This window comes from Gadus morhua, chromosome 10, assembly GCF_902167405.1.
Source record: "Gadus morhua chromosome 10, gadMor3.0, whole genome shotgun sequence".
Lineage (NCBI taxonomy): Eukaryota > Metazoa > Chordata > Actinopteri > Gadiformes > Gadidae > Gadus > Gadus morhua.
Window position 1 is genome coordinate 18,143,637 of NC_044057.1, and position 13,849 is coordinate 18,157,485.

The 13,849-nt window shown below is 46.3% G+C and overlaps 1 protein-coding gene across 12 annotated transcripts; it reads right to left on the reverse strand.

The window, feature by feature from the left end:
• Positions 1 to 418: 418 nt before the first annotated feature.
• On the reverse strand, positions 419 to 13,603 carry ogt.1 (O-linked N-acetylglucosamine (GlcNAc) transferase, tandem duplicate 1). 12 transcript variants are annotated; one of them, XM_030367811.1, is made up of 23 exons: positions 13,192 to 13,603; positions 12,067 to 12,217; positions 11,348 to 11,591; positions 11,166 to 11,234; positions 7,862 to 7,978; positions 7,404 to 7,483; positions 6,699 to 6,924; positions 6,407 to 6,547; positions 6,220 to 6,320; positions 5,974 to 6,127; positions 5,776 to 5,877; positions 5,494 to 5,691; positions 4,981 to 5,139; positions 4,768 to 4,857; positions 4,538 to 4,663; positions 4,028 to 4,198; positions 3,794 to 3,910; positions 3,471 to 3,641; positions 3,228 to 3,275; positions 2,732 to 2,884; positions 2,340 to 2,592; positions 1,712 to 1,835; positions 419 to 1,491 (listed from the first exon to the last, which is right to left on the reverse strand). In XM_030367811.1, the coding sequence occupies exons 1-23, from the start codon at positions 13,325 to 13,327 to the stop codon at positions 1,311 to 1,313; spliced, it is 3,312 nt and encodes a 1,103-aa protein (XP_030223671.1). In that variant the 5' UTR covers positions 13,328 to 13,603; the 3' UTR covers positions 419 to 1,310. The 12 variants fall into 12 exon arrangements, with proteins under 12 accessions (XP_030223671.1, XP_030223669.1, XP_030223668.1 ...); XM_030367809.1 differs by having other exon boundaries at positions 5,512 to 5,691; positions 12,067 to 12,247; XM_030367808.1 differs by having other exon boundaries at positions 12,067 to 12,247.
• Positions 13,604 to 13,849: the final 246 nt, after the last annotated feature.

The following is a 13,849-nucleotide window of genomic DNA, read 5'->3' on the forward strand; positions in this document are numbered from 1 at the left end:
TTAACAAAAATTCTCAGTGTAAATGGAAATATAGATTAGTATTGGGGCAGTAACACTTTGAGCTATGTTAACTAAACATCTTCCGAGTTTTTATTCATCATAAGCACGATCTTGGTAAACCCAAGCCCGAAATCCGGAAATTTTAATCCGGGGTTCAGGGGTTTAATTGATGCAGGTAATATTAGCAAGCAATCAATGTTATTCACTACTGAACGGTCAGCGCAAAACACAAAATCAACTGATCCAAAACTGATTCTCACTTTACCGTAGTGTTTGACTGACAGGGTTCAGTCCTTTGAAGTGTTTACTCAACCCTTGTAGAATAAGTTATAAAAAATACCATTCTGGTTAAGGCAGCCATATTAATTCAAGCAATGGCCAGTGTTGTGTTTGTGTTATAGAGCAAACAACAAATAAGTCAGTTTAACGTTTCATTATTTATTTTAAATCAGAGCCAAGTAGTTTCACTGAGAGCATACCATACCATACAAAACAAAACTCGAAAATACTTACCTAGGTTGTTCCCATTTCAATTGAAATAAAATCTGGTGAATATAGAAATACCGGCCCATTCTAGTGAATACCAACGAAAAAAACTCCCCTTTCCCCAACTTTGTCCCAATTGTCTTTGTAAGCACAGTGACATCAATGCAGAAAACCGATACGGATGAGCCAGAAAAAACAACTTAAAATTGGCATTTGTTGATGGGGAAGTCCATTCTCAAAACTTTCACATCGACTTTGCATTTAAAGGTGGCTTAAAACAAGTAAAAAGCAGTTGAAAACCATGACCATTTACAGGGCTTTTTCGTAAAGCTGATTCAACTTTAGTCAAAGTTTACATTTTTTATTGTGCAGCATTGTCCCACCAGCCACCAAAACACAATTAAAAGTGGGTCAACATCACAATGTCGGGGGCCGGTTGTTCACCCCATCAGGCCAGCAGTTCAGTCCACTTACATACTAACAGGATAAAAGAAAATCCGCAAATAGATTCCAAGCTCTGGGAAGGGTGGGGAGTGCCGGCATTCCATTGTTAACACACACACACACACACCAAGGACGATTCTGTGATTATATTTTAAGAGTCTCAGAAGAGTTTTTAGGCTCAGGATCTCCATCTGGCTCAGGACCGGCTGTGTGAGGCGATGGCACACAATGACACGTGCGGTTCCTCAACAAGTAAAATTCATTTTAACAGGTGTCGGGGTGGGGGAAACCACAAACATTCAGGGATATGCGATGGAGTGAACCCATAATGAGTAGGAGATGAGGTGGGGTGTGTTGGGGGGGGATATGGGGTTTAAAGTTCAAGCACTCAGGCTGCTCTCTATTTGGGGGAAGTTGATGAGGTGATCCGGCTTCTTCCCACACGAATGGTGCTCCCACATCTGCAGGTAGAGCTTCTCCAGGTCTGTGGTGTACTGCTTGGTGTTGAACAGGGGGCTGCAGATTCGCTGCTTCCACACACAAGCCCGGATCATCTTCAGGCTGCAGGGAACGCATGGGACAAGGGACAATGGAGTTGAATGCAAATGTTTGGCCACACCTCATTATCTTTGCATCGTTTTTCAACCGCTAGTTGGCAACCATTTCAGAACCAAAACACATACAAATAGTCGTCTTTAATTTAACAACCCTAGAGTAGTTATTGTAGCCAAAATGTCTGCATCATCACCAAAAACATAATGTGACCAAGCTAAGCTCTTACTATTCCATGTCTGATCCAAGTTTCACTGCGACATCCTCATACTCCTGGCGGCTGGGAGCGATGAGCTCGGGACAGCCGAGACACTTGAGCTGGGAGGCAGCGACACGCGATGCAAGGGTCTCTCCTAAACCAAGAACATGAAAACAACTCATTAGCTGGTCATAACAGTTTGGTAGCCCATGTCCTTAAAAAGGTGCTGTAAGATTTAAGAGATAGCATTCTGTGCATTGAGTGTTTTGGATATACAACTCTTATCTCTTTAAGAATTGACTAAACATTCGCCATTATTTAGTGAAATCCGCTGTGATGTTTTGAGTTGACTGCTCCTGCCTCTGTACTAGCCAATTGAGATTTTAGATCGCTCCCTGCTAATTTCTGACACAGGAAACGATTCCTCTTACGGGTTTGGGGAAACTATCTTGCCCGTCAATCACAAGTGAGTGAATGCAATACTTTAGTTTACAATGGCAGATAAATATAGGGAGGGAGGGGAAATAGTTTTTTGCTGGTTGAGTTTCATAATCTTGCTCCGTCCTGCGCCCTTGCTTAACCGCTTGAAATATATAAATTCTAACCTCTTCAGTTCTCATGCTTTAAACTGCCGTTATGAGTGACCCGGTGCTCTTACCCGGCATGGTAACCATGGGAGTCCCAGCCCAGAGGACGTCCATGCCCGTCGTGTGGCCGTTGCACAGGGGGGTGTCCAGGCACACGTCCGCCAGTTGCCCCCTCCTGACGTGTTCCTCCTTGGGGGCCACCGGGGAGAAGATGATGCGGGAGGCGGGCAGGCCCATGTTCAGGGCGTACTGCTGGATGTTGGGCTCGCCCACGGCTGGGAAGCGGAGCAGCCACAGCACACTGTTGGGCACCCGCTTCAAGATCTAAAAAAACAAATGGGGACAGAAAAACACAATTGAGTAAGAATGAATTAAGGGCAACAACATCCAGGCTGCCCTAAGACGAGGGTATCAACCGTGCCCATCCTATCGGGAGGCGGGACAAACGCGTCGCAGTCCTTACATTGGCCCACATCTGCAGGGTGGGTGGGTCGATTTTGTAGAGCTGGTTGAAGTTGCAGTAGACGATGGAGTCCTCGGGGAGGCCGTACTGGGAGCGGGTGGTCACCACGATGGTGCGGGGTACCTCCTCTCCAGTGGCGGCTTTGTTGTTGATCTAAACGGGCCACATCACATGGTGCTTTAGAGGCATGCTACGCTTACACAGCCATGGACCGCGGGCAACTGGTGTCTTCTAGGGGTGTAACGGTGAGGTCAGAGTTTGGTTTGTTTTTTTGTTCACAGCCACGGTCCGGTCACGCGTGCGCAACGAACCGTGCGCGAGATCCTGTGTGGTTTTGACGGGAACCGTTGCACCCCTAGGATTTTCAGGTACCAGTTGCTTTGAGAGTGCCCTTCGATTTTGACCAGGAAAGTATGAATCCAGTAACCACCAAACCACACCACCAATTATCCCACCAGATTTAGAGTTCTGGTTATGTCTGATCAACACCTCATACCTGGTTGGCCAATGTTCCAGACTTTACAAGGCGGTTGGCTGAAATTATCTGGAAAAGCAGCATAGTTCATTCAAGGGCTGCTCTTGGCCATGTCGATGGATTACTGGCAGTTTTAGAGCCTTTTTCTTTCTTCTAGTTTGATCAAATTGAAGTAAATTGGGTTAAATTTTAAAAAATGTCTGACTCTGATTGGGCCCTACATGGAAAGTCAATGCCTTGCATTCCTCTGCAGGTTTTGCTCACCTGTGTGGTGGCCAGGCCATTGCTGACGGTATAGCCATTGATGGTGACCTGGATCTGGCCCTGGTTGATCATGTTGATGATGGCCTCAGCGGCTGTGTTCATGGGGATGACTGGCATGGACAGAGCTCCGTTGGCGTCAGGAACCGTCTCCTGGTTGATGTCACACTTCATCTGGCAAAAAGTAAAATTGGGAAGAACACAAAATGGAATTATTACCAAGAATAATAAGAAAAAAGGTCATTTAAATAATTATATACGCGTGTGTTCTTACAGTCAACGTAAAGTGGTATGATTAAGTATATGGCCCATTGAACTGCACTTACCTTCACAACCTTTACATCTGGCAGACTGTCCAAGAAGGCCTTCAGATCAATGCCGTTCAGCACAATGCGATTGTCAAAGATGTGTCCATTGGACTTGAAGTCAATCACTGCCTTTTTCTGTTGGGACAAGACCAAAACGTTGGATCCGTGTTTGAATGTTTAATACTGCCTTTGTCACTTTTAAAGACTATAATTCAAACTGAAAAAAAACTAAAAACGGTAGAAGCAACAAACCTTAAGGTGAGGGAACATGTTGGCATGGTCTCCAATGAAGAAAGTGTGGGGCATGTAGGCCAGCTTCTCAGAGTACTGCTCGGCTACTTCCGCAGGGGACGTCTCCTTGTCTGTGATGATGTAATCCATGAAGGGAGCCCCACTGGTTCCCGGGTACCCTAGCCACATGGTCTGATGGGGGAAGAACATCCACATTAATTTGGCTGACCCACAGCTTTGTACCGCCACAATCTCTTGGCACCTCACGATTCGATTCCGATTATGAGGTCAACGATTCGATTCTGAAGCGATTATCGATGCAAAAAAAAAATTTGTATATATATAGAATGTTGCAGCAGGCAAAAAATATATAATAATAAAGAAAAATATATATATTAATTCATCTGCATCGAGCCAAAATCGTTCTAGCGAGAATCGCGATGCATCGAAGAATCGATTATTTTCCCACCCCTATTAATTGTGTTCCTTGTTTTCGTACAGCCTGACAGAAACTTGAGGCCTTGAACCGACCTGGATTGGAGCGGGCCGCAGGGCGAAGAGCTCGTTGCGGGCGCCCTTTGTGTATCCGTTCATGTTGACCAGGATGTGGATCCCGTCTTGGTGGATTCGGTCTGCTGCCTTACCATTGCAGGGGATCTGTTTGAGGGCAAAAACCCATGAGCATAAGATGGCTAAACCCGCAGTATGAATCAAGACGATAAGAATCCCAGGATGATCATTAAAATGGGGGGGACGCGCACCTGTGAGAGGTCTGTGAAGTGGTTGGCTTCAGCTATTACTTTCACACGGAAGTTGGTGCTGTCATCTGGACTGAGGGCGTAGCAGAACACCTTGAGAATCCAAGTTAAATAAAGGAAGTTTAGTCACGCCCATCAATCACAGTGCAAAGACGACATTGATAGTTTTAATAGTCTCAAGAAGTAGACCGGAATTCATTCTGAAAAGGCCTTCACCTCAAACTTGTCGGAAATATGCATGCCAGGAATGGACTGCATCAGGTGGGATGTGGGGTGGTTGCCAAAGTCGGAGCTGACATAGCCAATACGCAGACGACCTCCACTGGCCTTCAGGTCCTTGGGATGCTCAAAGGCGGGCTTGTGAAGAGCATTAATCTGTTGAAGGAAACGTTGGTATGAGCATACAGTGGCACCAGGAGAGCCGTTCCTAAGCAGCGGGAGCAGTAGTATCCTGACTGGCATGTGTGTCTGTTACAGCAATGCAAAACACTGGATTAAAGTATTCACAAAACCATGTCCACAATTGTCAGAACGTACACCCCATAACCCTGCACACACCCGTCCCCAATCTGCTTTTAAGGGCGTCATCATATTTTCCCAGGAAAAACACAGCATACCAATCTTAACAGGCACTACGCTACTCTTACCTAGCACATGACCCCTGCAGACAGCCCCAGCCATTACCAGTAACCTTGCAAGCCAACGGAGTAGGATATAAAATGTACTTGCTTTTATCAGGGCGTGTACCTTGTCCAAACAAAGGTTGCCATGGCGCTCGGCTATGGCCTTGCGGAAGCCGTGGGAGAGCGGGTACAGCATGCTGTGGTGCGGGTGCACCGAGGGCAGCCGGTTCTTGTCCAGCTGGTCGGCCACGATGCTCACCAGCTTTTTCATGCGCTCGTCGTAGTCTGTCCAGTCACAGACGATCTGGGAGGAGGAGACCGCGTTAGAAACACGCCGCACACAGTCGACAGACCGAGCCGGGCCCAAGAAGCGGGGGGCGATGAGTACCTGGAGGCAGTGGGCCAGGTTGCAGTAGGCGTCGGGGAAGTCTGGCTTGAGTTTCAAAGCTGTGCGGTAGGAAGCAATGGCCTCTGGAATGTTGCCCGAATCCTAAAAAAAAAAAGATTGCCATGTGAGTAACGATATAATTACTCTTTTACCGTTATGTGTCAAGACTGAACCGTTAGTTCCAGGTATTACGCCTACCTTGTGAATGGAAGCCAGGTTACTGTGCGCATCGGCAAAGGCGGGGTTGATCTGAATGGCCCGGGTGTAGCACTGCAGGGCTCCCTGGACGTCCTGCATCTCCTTCAGCGTGTTGCCCATGTTGGAGTAGGCGTCAGCAAACGTGGGGCTGATCCTAAATGGGGGGACAAATACGTAATGTTAAAAAAATACTAATCTTAACACGGCCACGGTTTGCTTGTTTGTTGGCCGGCCCGAGTCGCTCACCTGATGGCCTCCTTGTAGTGCATGAGGGCCTCCTGCAGCTTGCCTTGCTGCTGAAGGACACTGGCCAGGTTGGAGTGAGCCGCAGCAAACTCAGGGAAGACCTGTTGGCAAAAAACAAAGCCAATGTGTGAACACATGGAATAACGTATTTTAGGGTTAGGTTCGTGGGAGTCCTTGCGGCCCTCACCTCAAGGGCTTTTCTGTAGAGCTGGACGGCCTCTTCGATGTTGCCTTGCTCCCGCTTGATATTGGCCAGGTTGTTGAGAGAGTCGGCATGGGTGGGGCACAGACGCAACGCCGTGTTGTAGCAGTCTTCCGCCTCAGATACCTGGAGAAAACATAGAAGGTTCAAATCAGGAAAGGCAGGGATGCCCCGAAACCTGGGTCTGTAAGCGAGAAGGATTAAAAAAAGGTCTGAGATGTTGAGTAATGCGTCTTTTCTATATTTGGAGAAAGTCTTTTTTCAGACAGGCAATTACCCCAAAACTATATTTGGCTGGATTTCTTACATTGCCCTTCTCCTTCAAGGCATTGGCTAGGTTACAGTAGGCGTCAGGGAAGTGGGGCTGCAGTTCAATGGCGCGCCTGTAGGTGTCAATGGCCAGATCGATAAGTCCCTGCTCATAGTAGACGCAGGCCAGGTTTCCGTGGACCACAGCATGGTTGGGGCTTAGACTCAGGGCCCGCAAGTAGCCGGCAACCGCTCTGAAAATGGACAAATACAAGCAATGATGAACAGGTCTTGTAGTTACAGCTCAAAGGACGAAATAATGTCAGAAGAACTCTTAACCGTAGGAATCAAGATGAATCCAAAAAAAAAAAAAAAAAAAGATTATGGCAAAATTAATAAGGCCATGGCAAAACATCCTAAACTAATAGTGTACAGGAAAATTACATCTGATAAGTACCCTTCATTCTGATCGTAGTAACCCATTTTCCCACAGTATTCTTGACAAAACCCTTGAAAAATAGAATCTAGAGTCTATCTTGGTTTAGAAAAACCGCTTCATATAGACGAGCGATGGGTTAATGAAGGCGTAGTCTGACGCCGGGACTGGTGATCAAGGTGTGCAACGTTGATGACGCATTTTTCTAAATATAAATGGGCGCGGCAAGGATGGTGTCACTGGTTAATGTAATTACAATGTCGTCTTACAGCTTTACATTACGAATGTCACACCTACCTGTCGAAGATGCGAGCCTCTTTTAAAACGTTGCCTAGATTTATGTAAGCATCGAGGAAATTTGGATCCAGGGTCACAGCCTACAGAGACACAGGTCCAATGTCATTAAAATCCAATGGATAGAGAAGAATACATCAATGAAATATCTTTAAAGGGGACATATTATACCACCAGGTGTGAGTGTGATTAGCCTTACAAGTCGTTTCGAAAATCTGCCCCATATGACATCACTAGTGGGCGTGTCCGACTAGATCTGCGCTGGATAGATCAATCTACCAGCCTACCCAGTGGACTGAAGTAAACGTTGCTCGTCTATCCAGCACAGATCTAGGTGGACACGCCTACTAGTGATGTCATATGGGGCCGATTTTTCGAAACGGCCTTTAAGGCTAACCACACTGGTATAATATGTCCCCTTTAATAATAAAAATGGGGACGTTATAAATGTGAACACTGACCTTTTCAAAGTGGTGTATGGCCAGCCAGATCTCGCCCTGGGCATTAAACACACAGCCCAGGTTGCTCCAAGCCACAGCGAAGTTGGGCTGAGTCTCAATAGCTTTCAGGTAACAAGCCTTGAGAGGGTTTACAATAGATGGAGGAACAGATTGAGAGAGAGAGATGTGTCGGAGACGAGAGGTAAAGGGAGAAGAGGACGAAAAGAAAGGCCAGAAAGCAGAATTAGACACCACTCTCCGAATAAGCAAAAAGCGAGTCTGCAGCATGGGCTTGCGTGCGCTTGTGTCTGCCGCGCTAAGCTGCATTGCTTATTCCTACGCTGCGCTGATCCAACCACAACCCACCCACAGGTCCTCATCCAACAGTTATGTCCTCTGGCATGAATAGAGGGAATAAATACATAATAGGCTCAAGAACGTAGCCAAATTGTAATCATTATGCATTCATTTTTTTTTAAGAATTTTCTCACAACCTTGGATCAAGAACACTGTGGGCAGATGAAGGTCCCTGTAATGCATGCGCACAAATCCACGCAGGCGCGGAGGTGTGGCGTCCATCTCCCTCATTCTGCTAGTTGCGCGACCCCGCAGGGGTACATTTCGCTCGCTGCGCTTGCTGTCTGGCCAGTAGAGACGGCTGCAGGCCCAGAGGCCCTGGCTTATCCCAACAGCACCGAGCTGGCACACAGTTAGCACCCACCTCATGACAGTAGATAGGCAGGGAGAACACGGCTTCTGTGGTCTCCCCTTTTTGCACCATATTGGACGGGGCAAGTGTGATCACGGCCACAAGTCAAGCGTGATCTTGGTAACGAATCAATTTTGCGCAACAAACAGCTGCTGGGGCCATGGTGATTGGTTAATTGTTAAGTGAGAACCAGGGGAAAGTCAATTGTATCTCGTCTGAGGTGGGAGGATGCTGAGGTGCAAGCTGGCTGAGGGCTGGGCAAGGTCCGCAACAGACAGGCCGAGAAAAGTTCGCTGGGGGGAGGGGGGCATGGGTTCGCTTGCTTGCGCATGGTTCCTTTTGGTTCGCTTGGGGGAAGTAATCGCTGCGCTGCCCGTGCGCTACTGCAGACTCACAGCGCGTTACGTGTATGATCATCAGAACGCTGCAACCCCGAATAAAGGAAAAACAAATAAAAATAGGAAAAATAAACAACATGTGTTAGAGGATTCTTACTTTCTTTTTTTACAGGTCAATCAAGTGTCTGGTTTACTAGAGAGCTGAGAACAAATCTTGGAAAAAAGGATTTGGTAGCGTACTTTTAATTTGGTTACTTTTGTTTTTTTTGTTTGTCTTTTTGTGGAAGCCACAAGACAAGAGGATCATGGTAGTGAGAAGGTGGTTTTGTTTTTGTTCTTTTGTCTTTAGCTGGCAGTTACAAACCCGTTACCATATGTTTGGACTTTGTCAGAGTGGTGGCCGCAGCTGACTGGAGAGGAGGACTGATGCTGCCCTAGTGTTCCTTTCCGGCAGGCACCTACGCAGGAATAGAGCCACCCACCTGAAACCTTCTAAATAACAATATCAGTTGTGGAAGAAACCAAAAGAGACAAAGATCAGAACACAAGATCATTAGTATAAAGTTTGTATAAAAAAAAAAAAAAAAGATAAATCTTTGTGTTCATGTCGAAACAAAAACGTATCAGTTGAACTTCGGAAAATGTACTTAAAACTTTCATCCATGCAATGAATGGTTTTCACACAAAAGAAGGCCTGAACAAAAAGGTAAAAGGGAGGGAAGAAAGGCTTTGACGTCTTGTGATTATGAATTGTTTTGTAGTTTTAAACCAGTTAAACAAAGTTTAGAAAAGGCGGAAGGGTTGCTGGCTTGATCTTCCCCAAATGAACTGATCACATTTCCTTGGGCATCATATCATTGCATATTCAAAATGAAAAAATATATTTTTCCTGTCCTGCTTTCTTGACTCCTGGCCAATGAGATTGTTGTGGGGGGGAAAAGAAGCCTGCGGTTTAATCATTTGTATCTAGATGCCTCCACAGCTCTGAAATGAAGAGGTCATTGCTGTTGCTCGGCACGGTTTCATGGTCCACTCTCTAACGCAGCATCTGACGCAGGTGGTGGAATGCACATAGTGAGCTGTCTGCCTGGCGCAGTGCCGGCCACACCCCAGCCTCTGGAACAAACTGCCCCTAAAGAAGGTCAACCCACCCTCAAACACCCCTACCCACCGCCCCGGGGTGGTTGGTTACAGATACAGAGCAGGGGCCTGTGGTGGTTACAACCCACCCTTGATTGAGGCTATAGTGAGAGCAGCGGGAGGGCCTCGAAAGAGCCATGACGGGGCATCACTTAGGGCCAGGAAGACAGCTCATGAGCGCGCACACTCCACCGAACCTTAGCGTGCGCGCGGGGGGGCGGGGCGACAGAGCAGGGGGAGCTTGAGTCTCCCTGGAGCTTCTCCCTACTCCTGAACCCCCCTCTAGCACCAGATAAGATGGCCTTCAACCAGAGCGACGACTCCACATCTTAGAGCTTGACCCAGACTAAGGATTGTGAGAAAGTACTAGACAAACAAAAAAAAGAGTTAAAGCAAAGGAGGTACGTTTTGTGCCGAGACAGCCGGCGTTCTATTTGGGCTTAAGTGGATGATAATGGAGTACATCTTTATGTTTAGAGACCATCTTATCTGTTGGATTGCATAGATGAACTAACGTCAGTTCATTTATTCCTTAAAGACCGAGCCAGCGATTTTCCTCCACAGTTTGCTTTAATTAGCATAGAGAACTTTGATTCAAAAATATAACTCGATTTAAAACACTCATTGAATTTGAATTCGAGCCTTTCTTCCTGAAAGGGGTGGGACGGACCAAGTAAAAAAGGTCAGGGGACAACGAAGGGAATTTGAGACTATGGCAGCCAGTGGTAGAGGCGGAGACAAAGGCAAGGTGCCATTAGTTATACTATATATCTGAAGAACAACGTAGGTCATCTGAGAAGAACAGAGACCAAAAGGTATGACTTGTTGAGTGACTAGATTAATAAAATATTTATCTCAATCCTTTAAGTCTCCTTAATGTTCCTATCGGCTATGTGTGGGAGGTTTAACCTGCTATGTAAGGGGAAAGCTACAGTTTGAGGTATTTAAGGTGGAGTTGGGAGGCCGTAGCTGAGCCTGGGTGAGGTCATGGTAGGGGCTTGGCATGGGACTTAGAAATGGGGGAAAAAATGAGGCTGCGATAAAAAAAAATAAAAAAAATCTATATTGCTAAAAATAAAATACAAAAAAAATGAAATAATACAAAACGGCTTTGCGAGTGTCACCCCGGACGACATACCTTGGCCTCTTCCAACCGCCCGAGGGCTTTGAGCAGGTTGCCCAAGTCACTACGGACACAATAAAGATCCTGCAAGAGGAAACAAAAATATGTAAATACATCACAGCTGAACATAATTTAATATCAACGATCTACAGGAAGACAGACACACAGTGTGTGTTGCGTGTGTGTGCATCCCTTACCGGGTTATACTGCAAGGCGGACACGTAAGCCTGCACCGCTCCCTCCATGTCCCCTGCCGCCACCAGCGCCGCCGCCAGGTTGATGTATCCATCGATGAAGTCCGGCTTCAGTCTCAGGGCGTGGCGATAGTGCTCGATGGCCTCCTGCAGTTGTCCACGCTCCTTGTAAACATTGCCCAGGTTTGAGTAGGCCTCGGCCAGCATTGGGTTCTGCTTGATTGCCAAGGTACTGAAGTGAGCAGACCTGGGGGGGGGGAAATTGATTGTCGGTTGGTCCTGACCACAACCCATTGGAACACAATATATTCAAAGATAAATAGTTTCAATAGACTCTACCGTACATAATGACATACATACTGCTTTGATCAGGTCATCCCAATAGACTTGAACGAACAAAATCAGCACCCATGAATCATTCATAACACCATTGCAAACCCATGTACAAGAATAAATTGAAAGCACCAAGTGTAAGCGGAAACCTGTAAAGAATGTGACTGAAGAACGTTTAGGAAAGTGAAAACCCGGGAAGACACTTCAAAAACACTTGACCAATATAGACAGAGGACTCGAAAAGCAAGCTCAGCAGCTGCGAGTGACACTCCAAAAGGACCAAGCTGCCTTGTAGTCAAAGTCACATCGGGCTAAGAGCCAGCACTGCTCCCGCCTCCCTCGGCTATGTGTAGGTTGAACCGATACATCTCCCGCCCCCGCCACCTCACCTGTCCAGTCTACGGCATTGGAAGTGGATGGAGGACAGGAGCAACAGCACGCCTGTGTTGTCAGGCTCCTGCCTCCAGAGTTGCATGCAGTGGCGCTCTGCGGCCTCAAAGTCCCCTGACTGATACTCGCGGTGCGCCAACTCTGCCAGCCCTTGGAAGGAAAGAATATGTTTCGTTGGTTCTGGAGTACCAACCCGACCCAAGGAGGGGGGAAAATCACATGTTAGAGATGGGAGTAAATGGTCTGGACAAATTAAAATAAAGAATGACACTCAGATTTTCTAATGAAATGAACAATTTAAATGATTAAAGAAATGGCAGTAGAAGTAAAAATAATACACAGATTATATATTGCTAAACTTTGCACAAGTAGGGCTAAAGTTAAGGTTGGCTTACATGTAACTAGAAAAAATATACTATTTTGGACTGATTAAAACCATTTGCCAAGTGAGCAAATGAACGATAAATGGCTAATGGATAATTGAAAATAAATGCCATTTAAGGATAAGAGGCGTCTGTCTGCAGCCTTTCTTAAAAGAGGAGATGTCAAACCGCTCTCGTTTGCCACCACTCCAAAATGAATATGCAATGCCATTTTTAAGAGTTTGAGATGCGGGTCATCTATTTCACTGATGCGTGATGGCTTCTCTTTGCTGTGATTTTTCTTTAGCTTTTCACAATATTACATAATGTGCATTGTTGAGATACCGGCGATGCAATAAAACCACAATGTATGTGTTAGTGTATGCGCGTTTGCGTGTATGCGCGCACGTGTGTGTGTGAATTTCCATCATCCTGTAAAGATGAAACCCAAGTAGACTTCAGTCATCAATTACCTTAACATGCAAGTTGCCGCCATTATTGTTAAGAATGAGAACCCACAACCGTCAAGCAATCTTAACATATGCCAAGTCCCAGTCATATTAGTAATAACGTTAATTCACCTTCTCACAATAACCGGCTAATTAACCGTTTTATGTTGGGGTTGTTTGACATGCAATGATAGAATACTCATTAATTGACGCATACAAGCAATGGTGGGGACACTGCGGCCTTCATTGCGACGACCAGCAGCCTCACCAGCTCGCTATGAGATAGGATACAGCTAAAGGAGGGAGTAGGTACCTGTGCTGTCCGCCACGTTCCCCACGGAGCTCGTCATCGCCTCGGTCTTCGAGTCCTCCGCCGTGGTGGTCTGGGTGAATTGTTTGAAGAAGGGCTTCGGAGAACCCTCGACCGTCTCGGAGGAACCTAGAACCATGAGGTTACCGAGGGAGCGCGCTAACCTTTAGATCACCGTACCCTGGAGAGAGTGAGCCGATCGGAGGACAACACGGCGATCTGCAGTGTCACTGCCGCACTATCTGTCGTAAATGTTGGTTAACCGGTGTATAGCGAGAACCATTACCTAAACAAGCTTTAAATTAATTCGGGTGTGTCTACTTAGTCGTATACATCGACTTAAAACGCGGAGATGCGTTTGAAGGAATTCTCTGCAATCTTCTTCACAACAATGAGGCTGCGTGAGATGTAAAATGGCGGAGGGGGTCGGGACTTGTTTTTCATATAGATCCACACACTATTGGGAAACGTTTGACACTATCGATACAGACAACAGGTAGTTCACCATTTATCGTTATCAGTAGATAGAATAGTTGTCATAATCATGCCTAATCATATTTACTTAGCATAAACATAAGAAAATAGGATACCTTGGATGCCGTTGGGCGCATTGATATATTGGTGCAGTGACGAATACATTGCGGCAAATCACTTTGACCGC

Bases quoted from the DNA above. Each gene is read 5' to 3' on its own strand.
- ogt.1 (XM_030367808.1), bottom strand. From the start codon at position 13,327: ATGGTTCTAGGTTCCTCCGAGACGGTCGAGGGTTCTCCGAAGCCCTTC. The intron at 6,128-6,219 runs GTGAGCGACTCG...CCCCCCATTTAG, and splicing joins CACTACAAGGAGGCCATCAG to GATCAGCCCCACGTTTGCTG. The intron at 5,140-5,493 runs GCAAGTACATTT...TTCCTTCAACAG, and splicing joins AGGTACACGCCCTGATAAAA to ATTAATGCTCTTCACAAGCC.